At 41.3% G+C, this 21,589-nt stretch overlaps 1 protein-coding gene across 1 annotated transcript in view; it reads right to left on the reverse strand.

Moving 5' to 3' along the window:
- Positions 1 to 21,589, reverse strand: part of CPXM2 (carboxypeptidase X, M14 family member 2) — a 181,840-nt gene that overhangs the window by 113,667 nt on the left and 46,584 nt on the right. Inside the window, exons 3-5 of the mRNA XM_073595649.1 lie at positions 19,809 to 19,907; positions 10,733 to 10,842; positions 3,560 to 3,699 (exon numbers count right to left, since the gene is read on the reverse strand). Of these exons, the coding sequence (XP_073451750.1) occupies positions 3,560 to 3,699; positions 10,733 to 10,842; positions 19,809 to 19,907 (349 nt within the window). The remainder of the gene's footprint in view (positions 1 to 3,559; positions 3,700 to 10,732; positions 10,843 to 19,808; positions 19,908 to 21,589) is intronic.

The following is a 21,589-nucleotide window of genomic DNA, read 5'->3' on the forward strand; positions in this document are numbered from 1 at the left end:
TTGAATTGTCCGGCGGATTCGTTCCGTCGGACCTTTGCTGACGAAAAGTCCGGTCATGTGTACGCGGCATTACAATCTCTTATTACAAAAGTGCTGTTGTGACTAATGCAGCAACATCTTTGCCCCATGGATAATAATGTCATCTCTTACCTCTGGCTATTCCTCAGTTTTTTTTTTTGTTCTTGCTATGGACCATGGGCAGCACGGTGGCTTAGTGGTTAGTACTTCTGCCTTGTGTCCCTAGGGTCCTTGGTTTGAATCCCAATGAGGATATTACTTGTATGTAATTTGTATGTTCTCCCTCCCCTTGTGTGGGTTTCCTTCCACATTCCAGTGCTATGCTTGTAGGTTAATTGGATTCTTCCTATATTAGTCTTCACATGTATGTGACATAGAGACTTTAGATTTTATGTGAATGTATGAGGTCTGTACCAAAAGTGGTCAGAACTTTTTTTATTAACTTACACGGGTCATTTAAATTTTACATGCTGGTAGAGTAACTCCTCCTCTATAGTAACTCTTCTTTTTCATTGCAGGTAAATAATGAATTCCAAGCAGAAACAACGTGCTGTCATTGAGTTCCACCCGCTGACGATTCGTGTCACTGGCTACGGTGATAGGACTCCCATCTGCGTGGTCTGCCTTTAATGACGATTTTCCCTTCTTTACACTTCTTCATCCATCTGTGCACATTGTTCTTGCCAATGGTGTCATCTCCATAAACACTCTGTAGCCTTTTGTGGATGTTGGACAGCCTGCACCCCTCCTCTGTTAATAACTCAATGATGGCATATTGCTTCTGCTTGGAATCCATTATTTATTTCTAATGAAAAAGAAGAAGAGGAGTTACTATAGACGAAGAGTTACTCTACCAGATATGAAAACTCTACCGGGATATTCAAATCTGCAAAGGCAAAGGCTGCATTGCTGGGCACTAGTGAGGCTGCATTTGCTGGGCAATGCATATATATATATATATATATATATATATATATATATATATATACACACACACACACACACACAGTATCTCACAAAAGTGAGTACACCCCTCACATTTTTGTAAATATTTTATTATATCTTTTCATATGACTGAAGAAATGACACTTTGCTACAATGTAAAGTAGTGAGTGAACAGCTTGTATAACAGTGTAAATTTGCTGTCCCCTCAAAATAACTCAACACACAGTCATTAATGTCTAAACCGCTGGCAACAAAAGTGAGTACACCCCTAAGTGAAAATGTCCAAACTGGGCCCAAAGTGTCAATATTTTGTGTGGCCACCATTATTTTTCAGCACTGCCTTAACCCTCTTGGGCATGGAGTTCACCAAAGCTTCACAGGTTGCCACAGGAGTCCTCTTCCACTCCTCCATGACGACATCACAGAGCTGGTGGATGTTAGAGACCTTGTGCTCCTCCACCTTCCATTTGAGGATGCCCCAGAGATGCTCAATAGGGTTTAGGTCTGGAGACATGATTGGCCAGTCCATCACCTTTACCCTCAGCTTCTTCAGCAAGGCAGTGATTGTCCTGGAGGTGTGTTTGGGTTTGTTATCATGTTGAAATACTGCCCTGCGGCCCAGTCTCTGAAGGGAGGGGATTCATGTTTCCCTCAATGAACTGTAGCTCCCCAGTGCCACCAGCACTCATGCAGTCCCAGAAAATGACACTCCCACCACCATGCTTGACTGTAGGCAAGACGCACTTGTCTTTGTACTCCTCAGCTGGTTGTCACCACACACACTTGACACCATCTGAACCAAATAAGTTTATCTTGGTCTCATCAGACCACAGGACATGGTTCCAGTATCCCATGCCCTTAGTCTGCCCTTAGTCTGCTTGTCTGCTTGTCTTCGGCAAACTGTTTGCGGGCTTTCTTGTGCATCATCTTTAGAAGAGGCTTCCTTCTAGGACAACAGTCATGCAGACCAATTCGATGCAGTGTGCGGGGTATGGTCTGAGCACTGACAGGCTGATCCCCCCCACCCCTTCAACCTCTGCAGCAATTCTGGAAGCACTCATACGTCTATTTCCCAAAGACAACCTCTGGATATGACGCTGAGCACGTGCACTCAACTTCTTTGGTGGAGCATGGTGAGGCCTGTTCTGAGTGGAACCTGTCCTGTTAAACCGCTGTATGGTCTTGGCCACCATACTGCAGCTCTGTTTCAGGTTCTTGGCAATCTTCTTATAGCCTTGGCCATCTTCATGTAGAGCAACCATTTTTTTTTCAGATCCTCAGAGAGTTCTTTGCCATGAGGTGCCATGTTGAACTTCTAGTGACCAGTATGAGAGAGTGAGAGCGATAACACCAAATTTAACACACCTGCTCTCCATGCACACCTGAGACCTTGTAACACTAACGAATCACATGACACCGGGGAGGGAAAATAACTAATTGGGCCCAATTTGGACATTTTTGCTTAGAGGTATACTCACTTTTATTGCCAGTGGTTTAGACATTAATGGCTGTGTGTTGAGTTATTTTGAGGGGACAGCAAATTTACACTGTTATACAAGCCGTACACTCACTACTTTACATTGTAGCAAAGTGTCATTTCTTCAGTGTTGTCACATGAAAAGATAGAATAAAATATTTACCAAAATGTGAGGGGTGTACTCACTTTTGTGAGATACTGTATATATATATATATATATATATATATATATATATATACATACACACACACACACGCACACACTTTTTTTAATTGTTGAGGTGGGGGGGGGGACTTGGCTGAGTTCCCACACTTTTTTTCACAGGACTTGACCCCTTGTCCAAACCCTACATCAGAATTGATGACGCCGAGGAACAGTCCACCCCCTGAGTGTGGCATCTGCCGAGGGAGTGGAGGATCAGGTAAGTAAATATGTTTCTCCTCTCCCCTAAACAAAAGGAGCTATTAACCCTTGTGGTGTGTTCACAAACCTACTGCAAGGAATAATTTTTTAGTTGCCCAGAGTTGGGCTTTATGCAATTGAAGTCTGTTCACTCACATGCAGGAAGGGGTTCAAAGTGGTATCGGATAAATTACAGTGTAGAAAATTCACGTTATGGCACTTGTAATTGGACTTTACATATTGTCGAGTCCCAGGCACAAGCATTATGTTTTTCCCTAAATAGGATAAAGATGACATAACAGTCTAATCCGTATGGTCCCACTGCAACAGTGGAGTTAATGGGGCCAGGAACACGATATTTCAGGAAGACAAGATGAGATGTGGGATAATGGTGCAGTCATTATCTTCAGACTCCAGCTGAAGCCAATGGATCTTGGCAGTGAGTCCCAGAAGTGGAACTATTCTGATCCGTGAATTGATTCACTACACCCTGCATGCCATAGAACAGCCTGAGGCAGGTCAGTAACAGGTAGCAAAGTGTATTTATAGAGGAATGTGAAGGGATAAAACCGGTTACTATTCCCTCCTGCAAACGGCATAATTAGAGAATAAATAATAATTAGCATTGTAGCCATAGAAACTGGTGTTTGATGTAGGAGAATTATCTAGTTTGATACATTCCGTGCACTTATAGATGAAAAGAATTCTATACTCACAACCACAGCGAGTTCCGGCCTTGAGTAACGACCCCTGTAAATTTGGTAAGTCTTCGAGCGTCTATTTCTAGCCATTGCTGCAGATCATTTCTCCCAGCACACCAAGCGCCATCATACAGATCGTTTTCATTTACCCCTGCCTGTGCAAAAGGAGCACATTTGGATTTAGTAGTGTTAAAACTTATTTTCACAGCAAATACTATACCGATGCCAAGGCCAACCTAAGATAAAAGTGCTCCCATACAATGAACTTATAGTTACATAGTAGGTGAGGTCGAAAAAAGACACAAGTCCATCAAGCCCAACCTATGTGTGTGATTATATGTCAGTATTACGATGTATATCCCTGTATGTTGTGGTCGCTCAGCTGCTTATCTAATAGTTTCTTGAAACTATCGATGCTCCCCGCTGAAACCACTGCCTGTGGAAGGGAATCCTTGCCTCTCTTACAGTAAAGAACCCTCTACAAAGTTTAAGGTTAAACCTCTTTTCTTCTAATTTTAATGAGTGGCCACGTGTCTTGTTAAACTCCCTTCTGCGAAAAAGTTTTATCCCTATTGTGGGGTCACCAGTACGGTATCTATAAATTGAAATCATATCCCCTCTCAAGCGTCTCTTCTCCAGAGAGAAAATGTTCAGTGCTCACAACCTTTCCTTATAACTAAGATCCTCCAGACCCTTAACTTCATTTAACTTATCCCATATCTTATTCACTAAGACAAATTTCCAACTGAAAAAAATGCTTGTGCATAATCTGACTACTAGCTTTATCAGTAATTATTAGCGATCAACATTTAGATATATTGTAGTTGCTTTGAACGTGACAACAATAATAGTGGTGGCACAGTGGTGTAGTGGGTAGCACTTTCACCTAGCAGTAGGAAGGGTTGCTGGTTCAAATCCCAACCACGGCACTACCTGCCTGGAGTTTGCATGTTCTCCCTGTGCCTGCGTGGGTTTCCTCTGGTTTCCTCCCACACTCCAAAGACATGCTGGTAGGTTAATTGGATCCTGTCTAAATTGTCCCTAGTATGTATGAATGTGAGTTAGGGACCTTAGATTATAAGCTCCTTGAGGGTAGGGACTGATGTGAATGTACAATGTATATGTAAAGCGCTGCATAAATTGACGGCGCTATATAAGTACCTGAAATAAATAAATAAAAATCATGCATAATCAGATTTCTGGGGCAAAAATGGCCATTTTCGGTCTATGAATGTATGTTCTCAATTATCACGAGTCTTAAATATTTTTCAGAGAAAGTGGAACATCTGATCTGCTAATGCAATAAAGGCATCGGCACTTTCTTTTGTTCTTCAAACAACCCTGAGAGTTAGCAGGGACAGCAAACAATTACAATGAGCAGATGTGGCCACACACAAGATAGGAGCAATCAAGATCAAGCCTCTCCAGGCAGGTAGTGATCGCAGATGGGAAGCTGTGACTTGTATTTTTATAATGCAAGGCACCTCCTTCCCCCCTTTTTTTTTTTCAGAAAATGTAATGGAATGTCACAAAGTGATATATCATTAATTTCTATGTACAGAAGCTCAGCTGTCGTACATAGAAATACATGGACACACAAATAGTTGTTGAGCAATGCAGAAAAATGCAACATGTCTGCCTTTTTCTTGCACCGCTATGCCCCGCAGTGTGGAAGTGCAAACGGGGCGCATAGAAAACCATTGTTTTGTGTGTGATATTGCAGAGAGCTGTGTTTTTCTTTGCATGGGCGCCGCCTCCCCTTTCCATGCATCCGGCCCCCTGATCTACATATCATGGATCATGGATTCCAATGCGGCAGGGTGGTTTTTTTTTGAAGCACCTGATTTTAAAACCAGAGGCTCTAATAGGCTTCAAAAAAGGGTGGCCTCGGAGCGCAGAACATTTCACTCCGAGACCACCCAGTGTGTGCCCATAGCGAATGAATTTTCACTATTTTCACACTAATGTTCCTCCCCGCCAATCAGGAGGCAGGTCTGTGAGACCTGTTTCCTGATTGGCCAAAGCGTTAGGCGATCCTATTGGATGCCTAGCGCTTTGGCAGAAGAGGAGACACATGGTGGAGGAAGCTTGAGGAGCAGACACCGAAGCCTGCACTCCAGGAAAGGAGGGGAGGACACCAAAGCCCCGTGGGTAAGTGCCGGACCACCTGGGGGGTGGCTGTTCCAATGCCGTGCCACGCACAGAAGAACCCACCAGCCACCACTGGGCATGAGGGCCAGATGCAGTCCTTTGCCTGCCTTTATCCATCCCTTGGGGCACTAACCAACAATAGGGCATACTTTTTTGTCGCTGACACCAACAATGGGATACTATTCTGCCCACTGACACTAAAGATATTGAACAAATGCTCACAATGACACCAATGATGAGGCACAATGACTTAATTTGTCACCCATGAAGGGGCGCTGTTCCTCCCAATGACACCAAAGATGGGCCGTTGCTTAGTCCCACTGATGCCAGGACATTTTCTACTCCTTCAAGTTACAATATGGTCCTCCTACAATTTGAAAGACAGTACACTGGCCCTTTGTTTAGAAAGTCTGGAGACCCCCTGCTCTAAGGTTTGGGACAGTTTCCAGCTTTATTAGCAATTACTAAGCTGACAGTATTAAGAAATAATTACTTTGCAGCCGAGCTGTGTATTAGAGCTTCTTGGAAGACGGCAAATCACTATATATTAAACAAAGACATGTTTATTTTATTGGAAAGTGAAAAATTATTTGTGCTTTTTCATGCTGCTCTTATTAGGAATTAAAGGAAGAAGCCAAGAAAAAATGATGATGAGAATTCAACATAACAAGCACAATAGATTCATTTTATGGTAGAGCTGGTCAAGAAATAAAATTAGGTTTATTCTCAGGGACAGAACTTTCCAGGGACAAATCTTCAAATCCTCAGACAGTCTATGGTAACCAGGGACAGCTGAGAAACAATTGCTGATCTTTTTTTTTTTTCACAATAGCCTAGGTCAGCCTTTCTCAACCTTTTTACCCCAGAAGAACCCTTAAAATAATTTTCAGGTCTCGGGGAACCCCTGATAAAGCCATTCATTGGGGGGTCAGTGGGAACAATGCCCCTTACTTTGGTGTTCAGTGAGAAGAATGCCCTTTTTTACAGTGGTGGTAAGAATGGCCTCCTTTCAGAGAGCTATAAAGATCACTGGTGTCATACCACTGGCTCCTCCAAATGGCATTGACTCAGATCTATGTAGGCATCGTCAAACAGGAGGTAAATCAACCACAGCTCAAGGAACCCCTAGCCACCTTTGAAGGAACCCTAGGATTCCACAGAACCCTGGTTGAGAATTAGGTTCACACTGACTGCAGGAATGAAATCGTGACATGTAAAATTGCATGTCAAATTGCATGCCAAATCGCATCAATGTGAAGCAGGGCTTAAACAAAGAAATTGTTCCGTGTGCTGGAAACATTCTTGTAGTCAATACTGTCACTTCACAGGCACTCATGTAACAAAACAAGGGCAGTTGTCACAGCAGGTACAGTAAGGGAAAAAAGTATTTGATCCCCTGCTGATTTTGTACGTTTGCCCACTGACAAAGAATTTATCAGTGTATAATTTTAATGGTAGGCTTATTTTAAAAGTGAGAGACAGAATAACAACAAAAATATTCAGAAAAATTAATTAAAAAAAAGTCATAAATTGATTTTCATTTTAATGAGTGAAATAAGAATTTGATCCCCTATCAATCAGCAAGATTTCTGGCTCCCAGGTGTCTTCTATACAGGTAACAAGCTGAGATTAGGAGCACTCTAATAAAGGGAGTGCTCCTAATCTCAGCTGGTTACCTGTATAAAAGACACCTGTCCACAGAAGCAATCAATCAGATTCCAATCTCTCCACCATGGCCAAGACCAAAGAGCTGTTCAAGGATGTCAGGGACAAGATTGTAGACCTACACATGACTGAAATGAGCTATAACACCATCACCAAGCAGCTTGGTTTGAGGGTGACAACAGTTGGTGCAATTATCTTGTTAAGGATCTCAAGGCAGCTGGGACCATAGCCACCAAGAAAAGAATTAACACACTACGCCATGAAGGATTGAAGTCCCGCAGCACCTGCTCAAGAAAGCACATGTACAGGCCCGTCTCAAGTTTGCTAATGAACATCTGAATGATTCAGAGGAGAACTGGGTGAAAGTGTTGTGGTCAGATGAGACCAAAATCGAGCTCCTTGGCATCAATTCAGCTTGCCATATTTGGAGGAGGAGGAATGCTGCCTATGACCCCAAGAACACCATCCCCACCATCAAACATGGAGGTGGAAACATTATGCTTTGGGGGAGTTTTTCTGTTAAGGGGACAGGACAACTTCACTGCATGTACCGTCAAATCTTGAGTGAGAAGCTCCATCCCTCAGCCAGGGCATTGAAAATGGGTTGTGGATGGGTATTCCAGCACGACAATGACCCAAAACACATGACCAAGGCAACAAAGGAGTGGCTCACATTAAGGTTCTAGAGTCCCAAGACCTCAATCCCATAGAATATATGTGGAGGGAGCTGAAGGTTCGAGTTACCAAATGTCAGCCTCGAAAACCTTAATGACTTGGAGAGGATCTGCAAAGAGGAGTGAGACAAAATCCCTCCTGACATGTGTGCAAACACGGTGGCCAACTATAAGAAACATCTGACTTATGTGATTGCAATTTGCCAACAAGGGTTTTGCCACCAAGTACTAAGTCGTGTTTTGCGAAGGGGTCAAATACTTATTTAATTCAGGAAAATGCAAATCAATTTATAACTTTTTTTAAATGCGTTTTTCTGCTTTTTTGGTTGTTGTTCTGTCTCTCACCGTTAAAATAAACCTACCGTTAAACTTATAGACTGATCATTTCTTTGTCAGTGGACAAAAGTACAAAATCAGCAGGGGATCAAATACTTTTTTTTACTCACTGTACATGGAAAACAGCTTGGAAAAGAATGGGTCTTGACTGTCTATGTCTGGTCTAAGGCAGGCCCAAAATAGTTCTGTCCCACCCCCAATTCAACAGCCCAATGAGATGCATGGCTGAACATTGTTCAATACACCCCAAGGGGCCAATAATTACCATTGCATCAACCAGGTACAAAGCGATTCTCCATTTTTTTTGTAAAGAACAAATCTATATAATGGACTGGATGGATTTATTCATCATGTAAATCGTCACGGTGAACTAAAGCCGGCCCCAGCATAAGTGAGAACAGTCAGATATCTCATGATTCTTAGACATCTCTGGCCACTTTTAGGTTGGCCATACATAGTGCAAGTTTCAGTTAATTTCAACCACTTTTGATCCACCAGTTATCACAAATTTGATGGCAATCACCAGAAACAAAACATTCTGCCACACATGAGTTAGATTGAGCACCAAAATTTAGTTGATTATGATGTCAAAACTGAGGGAAAAAAAAACTGGCAGCTTGAAATGGGAAAAAAACGTCAATTTCTTGAAAAATGATTGAATTTTTCAGCCATGTACGTTTGGAGCAATTTTGATCCCTGCAATCGGTCAACAACCACCATTTAATGTCTTCAACTGATTTGCAATTTCAACAAAAAATGGCAAAGAAGGTTTGCTTTATCAAATTTCCAAATGTATGGTCAGCTTTAATATGTCTATAAAGCACAGCAGAGATCCTTTTTTTTTCAATACTGAAGCAACTGTGCATCTATCACACATTTATCAGAAACAAATCAATGTTTTGAGAGCTGTACTGTGTTTATCCAGTTCAAATTTCCTATTACTTTGATAGACATGAGGATTTCTTCATACGGTTATATCAAATGGAGCATCACTGGCATCCCTTGAGATATACACTTCCATATGGGCAAAAGAGGCAGCTGTCCCGAGCCCACAAGTCCAGGTGTCCCACCTGACTCAAGGCCGATTCTACCCCTTTGCAAGCTTCCATTAACCCCAAGGGATCCATGTTCAGGAGGTTGAGAAAAGCATGTTTTATAAGATTGGGAAGGAACGTGCTTTATTCGTTTTTTTTTGCCCTCTGGATCAACTGTGGGTATAGGATTGTGCATATGGAGGTTATACTTATGAAGTGTTTATGGAGGTTCTAGTTATTTATTTTATTAGTTGAATTAGATGAACTTGTGTCTTTTTTCAACTGGACTAAACATGTAACTAAATAGTGGTCCAGAAATTGGAAGAGTCAGCCAAGGATAGGTGGAGCAAGGCTCCACATCCCAAATATTTGAAAAAACTTGGAAAATGAAAAAGGGGACTTTAAAGATGCCTAAAGAAATAAACAACTATTTCATATATAAAAAAATATATATATTTGACGGCCTGGAGGCCCTGGTGTGTACACATAGTAACCTGAAATCAATTTCGGGGTAAGAGCAGTTCCAGTTGAAACAATTTTTGTTCTTGTTTTAGGGTGATTGAACTGGGACTCTTTTGTCCTTATTTTCTATTATTGTATTTTGTCTTATGTATTTCTTTATGTATTGAAGTGAAAACACTGTATACAGACGATTCCGGATCTCCTGAAGAAGCTATTTATCATAGTGAAACATGTCGAGAAATACGTTTTTGTACAGTAGATATATTAATATTTTGGATCATCATTACATATTCTTTTTTATCTAGAAGATTGTTATTTCTTTTTTAACATATTTATTTAATAAATAAATTATTATTTTATATATATATATATATATATATATATATATATATATATATATATATATATATATATATATATATATATATATATATATATAATAGTTGTTTATTTCTTTAGGCACCTTTAAAGTCCCCTTTTCTTTTTCCAAGTTTTTTTAAATAGTGGTCCAGTTTTTTCTAAATGTCTGTAAGCCCCCTCCCCAGTTACCAGCAGGTTTCAGTGATCTGGCCACATACTGTACATGTAAGCGTTCCAGGACTTCCTATAAGAGTGAGGAGTGCCATTTCCTCAATTTGAAATGAGCTACACAATTTCTTTAATTGTGATACAAGGTCTCCTAAAGTGGAGACAGTCACAAGGACATCACCACTGTGTTAAATCATACTTTTCCCAACCGCATCATGGCACTACAGAGAGAGGGATAAACCTATGTGAGACTACATATCCCACTATGCATTCCACCCCATTAAAGAAAATATTTGCATTATCCCAAAAATTTAACATCAATAAAAATAGAAATATACCTGAATATTGAGACGTCCCCTATGAGCTCCAAGACCATAACGTTTCACCGTAGAAGCATGTAGTTGAAAGTCTGTTACCTTTAGGGTTTCCAACCCCAGAGGAGGACAACCTGTTGGAAGACCAAGAGATAGAACCCAGTTACTACACATAAGCAGCCATTTACATATTGATTGTGTAGGCTAATATGGTAGTACTGCAGTTATATTCAAGTTATTAAAAGGGCTTTAAGGTTTTAGATGACCAAGTAACCTTCCAGGTCTAAATGTTCTCCTTTTTTTTAAGTAAAGTTACCTATACCCATATGGATCTTTACCAAAGGAAGTATATCAAAAAGCTTCATTAGCATCCCTTTATAGGTATATGCTCCCTTGCCTAGTTCATATTTGGATTCCGAAAGCGAGTACTTTCATCAGACTATTCACCAGAAAATATTTCAGCCTCTTCCTTCTATTTCTTAACATACCCACTGCAGTATCTAATAAAACACCAGGGCTTTTTTTTCAGCGGGAACGTGGGGGGCCCAGTTTCAGTACCTCCAGAACGGAATGTATGGAATGGCTGGGGTGTGCTGGAGGGTCTGTTGATGCTGGCTGCTAGGGAATCTATTGTTTCTGGAGGGGATCTATTTTTGTGGCGTAAGGGGGTCTATTGTTGCTGGGGAGTTCTTCTGTTGCCCGTGGCGGATTTATTGTTGCTGGGATGGGTCTTATGTTGCTGGGGGGGTCAGTCATTGCTGGGAGGAATGTATTGTTGAGGGAGGGGTCTTTGTTAATGGCTGCTGGAGGGTCTGTTGATGTGAATACTATATATACCAAAGTATATATACACTCGCGCCAAACTAGGATAATTAAAATTTTTAACAAATATATATATATATGGTGCAGCTGCTGTTGCAAACAATTGAGTTGATAAAGTGTTAAGTGATCCACTGGAGTGACTCAATGTGAAGAAAACAGTGCTAAGCTAATCAAAACTATCCTGAATAAAATGATCAGATGATGAGCAAGTGCATATAAGTGAAATACAATACGGAATAAATGTGAAAAATGAATTAGTCTGGGATTGAATGCATTTCATATAACTAACAAGCAAATGCAAAAAGTCCAAGTAATAAATCAAACCTCTGTGGACAAACAATTGTGACATCCCATGTTAAAAAGTTCTTTCAGTTGTATAGGGCCGGACGTTGTTGACCCTATTTGCCATATGGCAAGAGGAGTCAAATCAGGCTTGGTGGTCTCCGTGACCGGAAAAAAGGGGGAGAAAACAGCCGGTCCTCACGTTCCCTCTTCACAATGCATTATACAGAGTGGTTATGAGATCTCAGTGTCGTAACCACGCATCATCGTGAGGAGAGGACGTGAGGGCCGGCCATTTTCTCCCCCTTTTTTCCGGTCAAGGAGACCACTAAGCCTGATTTGACTCCTCTTGCCATATGGCAAATAGGTTCAACAACGTCCGGTGAGTAGGAATTTATACCATATCCTGCACTGATGTTGAATTGGAAATCTTTTCGTTTATTCTGTCTATGACATACATCAACCACTACGGTTCATTAATACTAGGATGATCCTATACACCTGAAAGAACTTTTTCACATGGGATGTCACAATTGTTTGTCCACGGAGGATTGATTTATTACTTGGACTTTTTGCATTTGCTTGTTAGTTATATGAAGTGCACTCAATCCCAGGTTAATATTTTTTTACATTTATTCCCTATTCTATTTCACATATATACACTTGTTCATCATCTGATTATTTTATTTTGATAGTTTTGATTAGCTTAGCGCTGTTTTCTTCACACAGAGTCACTCCAGTGGATCACTTAACACAGGGTCTATTGATGCTGGCTACTGGGGAATCTGTTGTTGTTGGAGGGGGGATCTATTTTTGCATGGGGGTGTATTGTTGCTAGGGAGGTCTATTGCTGCTGGTGGGGGATCTATTTTTTCTGGGGCTGGGTCTTATGTTGCAGGGGGTTAATCGTTGCTGGTAGGGATCTACTGTTAACGGAGGGTTCTAATGTTGCTGGCTACTGGAGGATCTATTGATGCTGGCTGTTGGGAGTCCAGCGTTGCTAGGTTGAATCTATTGTCATGGGGTGTCCATTGTCGCTAGATCTATTTTACTGCCTTTCATGTTATCATTAACAAATTCCATACAAAATACTTAGCACCACAACATGATACTTGGTTCTGTATTCTCTAAAAGGGGTGGTAATGGGAGGTAGGTAAGGGGTGGGGACAAGGAATGGTGCTCGGAGGTGGGTATGGGGCAGAGTCATGGGGTAGTTTGGAAGGGAGGAGTTCCTGCACCTATTCTCTGAGAAAAAAAGCCCTATCAAACACCCACAATGCACCTAGCACATAGAGGCCATGTGATCCTTGCCTAGCTAGTAGTAAGTGATATGATGGGGCTTAAAGCAGGACATTTCATTCACAGTCGAAAAGGGGTACCTTTTTAAGATAAAAATATGTTCTTCAGCGTTGTTGCCATGTGCATTAGTATGGCATCAAGTCACCCAATTATGAAAGCAACATTGCTGTTAATTTTTATTTTTTAAAACAAATGTGTACTCATTATTTTTAATGCAAAGGAAAAACTAGCCTGTAAATTAAATTGCTTAACGTTATATAGGATATAATAATTGGGTATAATGATTTAAAATTTAGAGATATTTCCCTTAAGCATTGCCATTTAAGAAAAATTCTCTATAGGAACCCCCAAATTACAGCAGATGCTTGATGTACCGGTAGACTTCCTACAGTGGCGGGTGTAAAATATGGCATTAATATATATTTTTCCATAGCAGGTATGAAAGATTCATTGTCCTCCTGCAGCATTCTGGCTTATTATAAAGCCACATATAATGAACGGAAAGCCGCGATTTTAATAGGAAAAGCCCCTGGCAGTGCTGGAAAGCCCTAGCACAGAAATCAGCCGTCAGGCTCATTCATGTTGTATAAGGCAGCCGACGTCTCTTAAGAAAGGGTAACATTTTCCATTTGCACATGAGCTGATCTCAGCTTCAACCTAACGTAAACTTGGAGTCCACTCGGCAGCCAGAAACAGAATAAGTATTTATAAAGGTGTCAGGATTTGATAAGCAAAGAGAGATCTCATGGGAGATTAATGAACAGGTCCATTAGCTGTCCATTCTGCCAAGGAATCATATACCCAGCTAGAGCATGAAAGGGAATACCAACTTTGAAGTATCTCATAGTTTCGAAGCGTTTATATTCTCATTTGCTTTCCAGCATTTTAGATACCTGCAGTATTAGTACTGTATGGAGAACCATATAGAAAAACTTATTTTCTATCATATTACTGAAACTGCACATCTTTTTTATGCAGCAAGCCAGTCAAAGTCCATTAAACAGTGGCTTAGTGCAGGGGTCTCCAAACTTTCTAAACAAAGGGCCAGTTTATTGTCCTTCAGACTTTAGGGGGGGCCAGACTGTGCCCATTGGAAGTAGAAAATCAGAGGAAGTAAACTAAGTCCCATCTTTGGTGTCAGTGAGAGGAATTGTGCCCCATCTTTGGTGTCATTGGGTGGGAACTGTGCCCCATTTTTGGTGTCATTAGGAGGAACTATGCCCCTTTCTTGGTGAAGAGGTCAGAGGATGAAATATTTCCCCAAGGGCAAACAAGCAAAGGTCTGTATCCAGTCCCCAAGCCACAGTTTAGAGACCACTGGCTTAGTGGTTTGCACTTCTGCCTGGCAACACTAGGGTCATTGCTTTAAATCCCAACAATGAGCATACCTACATGGCGTTTGCATGTTCTCCTTGTGAGGATCTCCTCCCACGCTCCAAAGACATGCTTGCAGGTTAGTGGTCTCCTGTCTAAATTGGCCCTATATGTGTATGAATGTGAGTTACCATAGATTGTAAACTCTTTTAGGGCAGGGGCTGGTGCAAATGTACAATATATATGTAAAGTGCTGCATGAATTGTTGGTGCTCAATAAATAAATCTTGAAGGGTTTGTGTATTTTTCCCCAGACCTGTGCAATAATTTAGCCTGCAACAACTCCTGCCCTTTGCCTCTGTGCAGGAGTTTCCTGTAATACAGACCAGCCATTGTTCTTTGCCCTTTCTGGGCAAACGATGGGTTCCCCCCCTGTTTTCTGCCAAACACAATTTCGGAAGCAATAGTTCCTGCAGTCAAAGACAGAATATGTTTTTTTCAAGCAAATTACTTCAGGAGGCTATGCAGAAGGCTCAAGAGCACTCTAAGAGGCACTATGACAAGAAAAGGAGGGAAAATTCTGTCTTTAAGGTTGGAGACAAGGCATGGCTCTCTTCAGTAAATCTCAAGCTTTCTTGTCCTTCACAGAAGTTAAGGCCAAAATTTATTGGACCTTTTGAAATTAGGAGGGAAGTTATTCCGGTGGCATTTGAACTTGCACTACCGAATTCCTATAAGAATTATCAGGTGTTCCAAGTTTCTCTGCTCAAGCCGGCTGTACCTAGTCCATTTTCCGGGAGAGAAGAGTCGCCTCCACCTCCAGTCTCGGTGGGAGGTGAAACAGAATTTTGAGTGGACGATATTCTGGATTGCCGAAAAAGAGGTAGGTAAATTCAATACCTCATCAAGTGGAAGGGGTTCACTCTTCAGAAGAAAATTCCTAGGAACCTGCAAGCAATGTACATGCTCCTTCGGTCATGGCCAAAAATATTGACACCCCTACATTTCTGTTAGATAATGCACCATTTTGCCCAGAAAGTTGTTGCAATTACAAAAGTTTAGGCATTCTCATTTTTATTTATTTTGTCTGTATTGGTATGCCATAAAAAGTAGAGAAACAAATATCCAAATCTGACACATTCCATGCAAAACTCCAAAAATGGACTGGACAAAATTATTGGCACCCTCAATTTAATATTTGGTAGCACACCTCTTGGGAAAAAATAACTGAAATCAATGGCTTCCTGTAACCATCAATGAGTTTCTTACACCTCTCTACTGGAATTTTGGACCACTGTTCTTTCACCAACTGCTCCAGGTCTCTCAGATTGGAAGGGTTCCTTTTACCAACTGCTGTTCTAAGATCTCTTCACAGGTGCTCTATGGGATTTAGATCTGAACTCATTGTTGGCCAGTTCAGTATTCTCCAGTGCTTTGTCTTAAACCATTTCTGGGTGCTTTTTGACGTGTGCTTTGGGTCATTGTCCTGCTATAAGACCCACGACCTCTGACGGATACCCAACTTTCTGACACTGGGCCCTACATTGCACCCCAGAATTCTTTGGTAGTCTTCAGATTTCATAATGCCATGTACACGGTCAAGACATACAGGGCCTAAAGCAGCAAAGCAACCCCAAAACAGTCGAACCTCCACCATGTGACCATGGGGGCTTTATTCTTTTCTTTAAAGACCTAATTTCTTTTTCTGAAAACAGTAGAATGATGGGCTTTACCAAAAAGCTGTAATTTTGTTTTGTCTGTCCACAGCACATTCTCCCAAAAGTATTTTTAAGGCAAACCCCAATCTGGCATTTTTATGTTTCTGTCTCAGAAGAGGGGTCCTCCTGGGTCTCCTACCATAGCGTTCCTTTTCATTCAGATGGTGACGTATAGTGCGAGCTGACACAGCTGTACCATGTACCTGAAGGTCAGCTTGTTTTTGTCTGGAAGTTGATTAAGGTTCTTTATCCGTCATTCAAGTAATCTTTTGTTGAAATCTTTGATGAATTTTTCTCTTTCGTGCACGTCAAGGGAGAATAGCTACAGTGCCATGGGCTGTAAACAAAGTTGCGCACAATGAACACAAGAACATTATAATCTCTGGAGATGGACTTGTAACCTTAAGATTGTCCATGCTTTTCCACAATTTTTGTTCTCAAATCCTCAGTCAATTCTTTGCTGCTCTTTCTCCTTTCCATGCTCCGTGTGGCACACAGAGACACACAACAGAAAAGTTGAGTCAAGTTTTCACTATTTTTACTGGTTGCCGGTGTTATTTATATATTGTCAGCACCTGTGAATTGATACAGGTGAGTTTAATTACAAATTACAGGAGCATTCAAAACTTGGAATGCAATTATTTCTTACAATTTTGAGTTTTGTGTGGAATGTGACATATTTGGCTTTTTTTTTTCTCCACTTTTTTGTGTCATACCAATACAAACAAAAAAAAATAAACATGAGAATGCCTAAACATTTGTAATTGCAACAATTTTCTGGGCTAAGTGGTGCATTATCTGACAAAAATGAAGGGGTGCCAATAAAGATTATTGGCTTGTACTGCTGACGCCGCTGCTGCTTGATCACCTGTGTATGACCCCAGTGTGCATTATGGACTCTACTACTATCTGCTTACCTGTGTATGACCCCGGCTTATTCCTGTTTATGCTACCTGCCTCTGCTGCTGACTAATCCACCATACATGACCCCTGGCCTGGCTTCTGGTACTGTTTCCTGTACTCCCTGCTGCCAAGTATGCCTGGAACTCCTGAGGGACCATGCCCGACAGAGCATCCTGCTTGTTCCAGCTATCATCTGGTGATCAGATTCCCAGCTCTTCAGAACACTATTGGCAACCCGTGTTTCATTTGGGCACTGCACATCCTGTACCACCTCCAGGGGTGCTTTGCTAGTTTACTAACTTAAGGGGAGCCCTCGCAGCACTTCGGCCTCCGACCAGGAACGTGACAGCTATGTACAGCACAGTGATGATGCCACCACTGATTTTACAAGATAATATCTGAATGCCCAAAGGCATTTGGTGTACTCAGAATGGATTTATATTTTGTGTGGCCACTGAAGAATATATTTAAATGAAAGTCTTTCATGTTTGGATTTTAGCTTTTAACTACCTCCCACCGGCCACTGCACATAAACGGCTGGGCGGTCCTTTCCTCGTTCTGAGTGGGCGTTCAGGAACCTCCCTCAGAACGAGTGCTCGCAGCACGGCCACGAGGCGCACTGCGGCTTGATCCCGTGATCATTATGATCACAGGATCCAGCTGAGCAGAGATGGGGATATGGGCGCTGTGATTGGCCCTCCCGATCACCTGACGGCTGTGTCCAATCACAGCCGTCACAATGTAAACAGAGACGCGCGTCTCTGTGACAGTTCTTCCCGATCACCCCACAAAGTACACCAAGCACCACTGATACCCCTGTCCCTATACACATTTCAGTGTCCCCATAAAAAATCTGTCTGTCCCCCATCACTCCCAACACTAAATAAAATTTGGGTTATTTTTACCAAAGAAATGTAGCAGCATAATTTTTGGTCAAAATTTATCAAGATTAAATTAATTAAATTAAATTACTTATTTGCAAAATTTTATAACAGAAAATTTTGCGTCTTTTTTTATTTGTAGCGTAAAAAATAAAAACCCGAGCGGTGAATAAATACCACCAAAAAAAAGCTCTATTTGTGTGTAAAAAATGATAAAAATTTAATTTGGGTACAGTGTTACATGACCATGCAATTCTCATTCAAAGTGCGACAGCGCTAAAAGCTGGAAATTGGTCTGGAAAGGAGAGGGGTGAAAGTGCCCGGTATTGAAGTGGTTAAGGACATCAGCACTGTAGTGACAATACAAACAAAAGTAATTTTTTACTTTTAATGTATAAGAACTATATATCCCATGGTACCTTGCTACCTGTAAGCAGTGATTCCTGTACTGACTCCGCCTTCCAAGACTCCTCCTCAGAGCACCTCTGTAGTTGAGAATGCAGGCTCTGTGAGATGTATGACACAACAGTGCCTACCGACAGGGCATAGTGAATATGTCAGAGAATTCCAGAAACTAAATGTGTGGGGATCTGCACAAAGCAAACTTCTCGCCTGGCCTATAGCAGAATGACAGACGGGAAGTGGTTCAGTTATCCTGACTAGGCATCATATGACGTCCAGCAGGATAAGCCACGATCGCGCGCCCGTGGTGATCGGTGGTGTGGTGTGTCAGTCTGGCACACCACATCTCCAATCTAGGTAAAGAGCCTCTGACGGTGGCTCTTTACCGCGTCATTGGCTGTGTCCAATCACAGCTGATCACAGTGTAAACAGGAAAAGCCGTGTATCAGCTTTTCCTCTACTCGCGCTGACAGACACGAGTAGAGTAGAGCCAATCGGCTGCTCTCCTGACTGGGGGGGGGTCTGCATTGATTGATTATCAGTACAGCCCCCCCAAGGACGCCCACCCAGGACCACCAGGGATGCCCTCCCATGGCCACCAGGGATGCCCACCCTTGACCACCAGGTAAGCCCACTAGAGCCCACCAGGGATGGCAATCATTGCCCATTAGGGATGGCACTCTGTGCCCATCAGTAATGCCTGCCAGCGCCTCTGACCAGTGCTGCCTATCAGTGCCATCTATCAGTGGCGCCTATCAGTGCCCACCAGTGCCCATCAGTGCTGCCTATAGTTCCCTCCAGTGCCACCTATCATTGCCACCTTTGAGTGCCCATCAGTGCCACCTATGAGTGCCCATCAGTGCAACCTATCAGTGCTGCCTATGAGTACCCATCAGAGCCGCCTATGAGTGCCCATCAGTGCCACCTATCAGTGCCTATCAGTGCCATGCCATCAATGCCCATCATTGCTGCTTATCAGTGCCGCCTACCAGTGCTGCATATAAGTTCCACCTCATTGGTACCGCCTCATCAGTGCCAATCAAATATGATCAAATAAAACCTCCATTTGTGGGAAAAAATGATAAAAATTTTGTATGCGTACAGCATCGCAAGACCGTGCAATTGTTATTCAAAATGTGAGAGCGCTGAAAGCTGAAAATTGGCCTGGGCAGAAGGGGGAAAACTGCTCTGTATTGAAGTGGTTAAAAACTTGGGTAGAAATAATTGAAATGCAATGTAGAAATTAATATATGAATTTGGAGTTTGACCATAGATAGACTTTAATAGTACCCCGGAGGCAAGGTTTGCTATACAAAATACCCCAAAATCTTCAAATTGGCAGAATTAATCCCAAAGGCAGAACATTTGGAGGATGGCAACGTCTGCGAGATATTTCCCTTCTCTGCACCTCTAAACAGCTACATAGATAACACATTACACACACGGTGGAGTTAGGAAACAAAAAAACATTCTCACGCACTTTCTCTGACATCTTGCACTGTCTTCTCCTCATTCAGTCCATAAACAAACTTCTCCGGGACCTTCTTGTTTTTCTCTGTCTTCTTGCTACTGTTTTTGGCTGAAGGGAAGAACAAAGAGACAGTTTTATTATTCCATCGTCAATTTGATCATATTTTATTAAAAAAGGCTGGGAGAGGTCACAAACAGGGCGCATCTACAGAGTAGGATCAAATCTGTGTATTGCAGTCCACGTCATTACATAAATATATGTACTATAGTCATCTGGAGCAGCCTTTCTCTACCAGGGGGGACCAGGCACCCTGGGTTGGCCTTGAGGTTTATTCAGGGGTGCCTTGGCAAAATGCCTAAAAATTGCCCAAAAATTGTATACAAGCCGGCGTGTGGATGAAGCCTGACTTTTAGTTACACAAAACCAGAGATTTTTAATTGTGCCTCATTACAACCTTCTAGCTGCCGGCATCCTAACGACCAGTGGCATCATTAGTTGATAAGGAGGATGTCAGTCGCCTGCACATCATCCTTGTTTGACCCTCCCCTGCCTCTCCCCATCAGCGTTGGGGTCGCATTAACTGAGTGATGGAGAAAAATGGAGGGAGAAGAGAAACATTGGAATACTAGTCAGTACCAGTGTGCAAAACTGTATTTGCTTTGGAAGAATAAACCACCTCTAACATTGGGTGTCCTACTACCTGTACCTATGTAAAGCCATTATAATAGTTTCTACATTTTAGATTGGGGTGCCTCAAAACTGTCTGTAATTTTTAAAGAGTGCCTTGACTGTAAAAAGGTTGAGAAACACTGATCTGGAGTACATTTTCTCAAAATATGTCATATCTTTGTATTTTTACATGAAGTGCATTGGTGTATAAAGTTCTCATGCTTAGCCTTGGAATCACTTCACAGCTCATGTTTCACCTGCATTTGTATTCATGAATTTTTATGAAACTACTATTACAAATGCTTTTCTGCACACAAGAGTATATTCTGTACTCGAAGTGCAGTGGTCAGAAGTATGAAAATGTACAACACGGTGTCTATCTTGTAGGGTTCAGGAGAGCATTAGGTATGTGCAATTCGTTTCGTTCCGAATTCGTTTTTTAACAAATTTCGACAAATTCGTTAATTCGGGAATATCCGAATTAACGAAAACCCGTTTAACAAATTTTTTCCGAATATTCGTAAATTCGATAAAATTGGACAATCGTAAATTCGGGCATTCGTACATTCATACATTCGTAAATTAGTGAATTCATAAATTTGTGAATTCAAAAATTCGGAAATCTGAAATAATAGTTAACTAATAATAACTTAACTATTAGCAATTACTAGTAACTTTTAAATTATAGGTATTGTCATTTCCTTTCAAATTTGGCTGTTAGTGAACGTAACACATACAAATTTATCCGAAGTTATGAATGATCCGAAAAAACGGAATGGAACGTAATGAATTGATAATAATAAATAACAATAATAATAATAACAACGTATTATTATTATTATTTATTATTAATTTGTTCTGTTTCATTTGTTTAGATGCAGCATTCGTTTTGGATAATTCGTAACTTCGGATAAATTCGTATTTGTTACGTTCACTGACAGTCAAATTTGAAAGAAAATTACAATACCTATAATTTAATAGTTAGTTACAGTTTCAGATTTGTGAATTTTCGGGTTTTTGGATTTTCAAACTTCGAATTTACAAATTTCCGAATTTTCTAATTTACAAATGTACGATTTTACAAATTTATGTCAGGCATGCATAATGCACATAGTGCAGGG

The sequence above is a fragment of the Aquarana catesbeiana genome, linkage group LG08 (genome assembly GCF_042186555.1).
Source record: "Aquarana catesbeiana isolate 2022-GZ linkage group LG08, ASM4218655v1, whole genome shotgun sequence".
Classification (NCBI taxonomy): domain Eukaryota; kingdom Metazoa; phylum Chordata; class Amphibia; order Anura; family Ranidae; genus Aquarana; species Aquarana catesbeiana.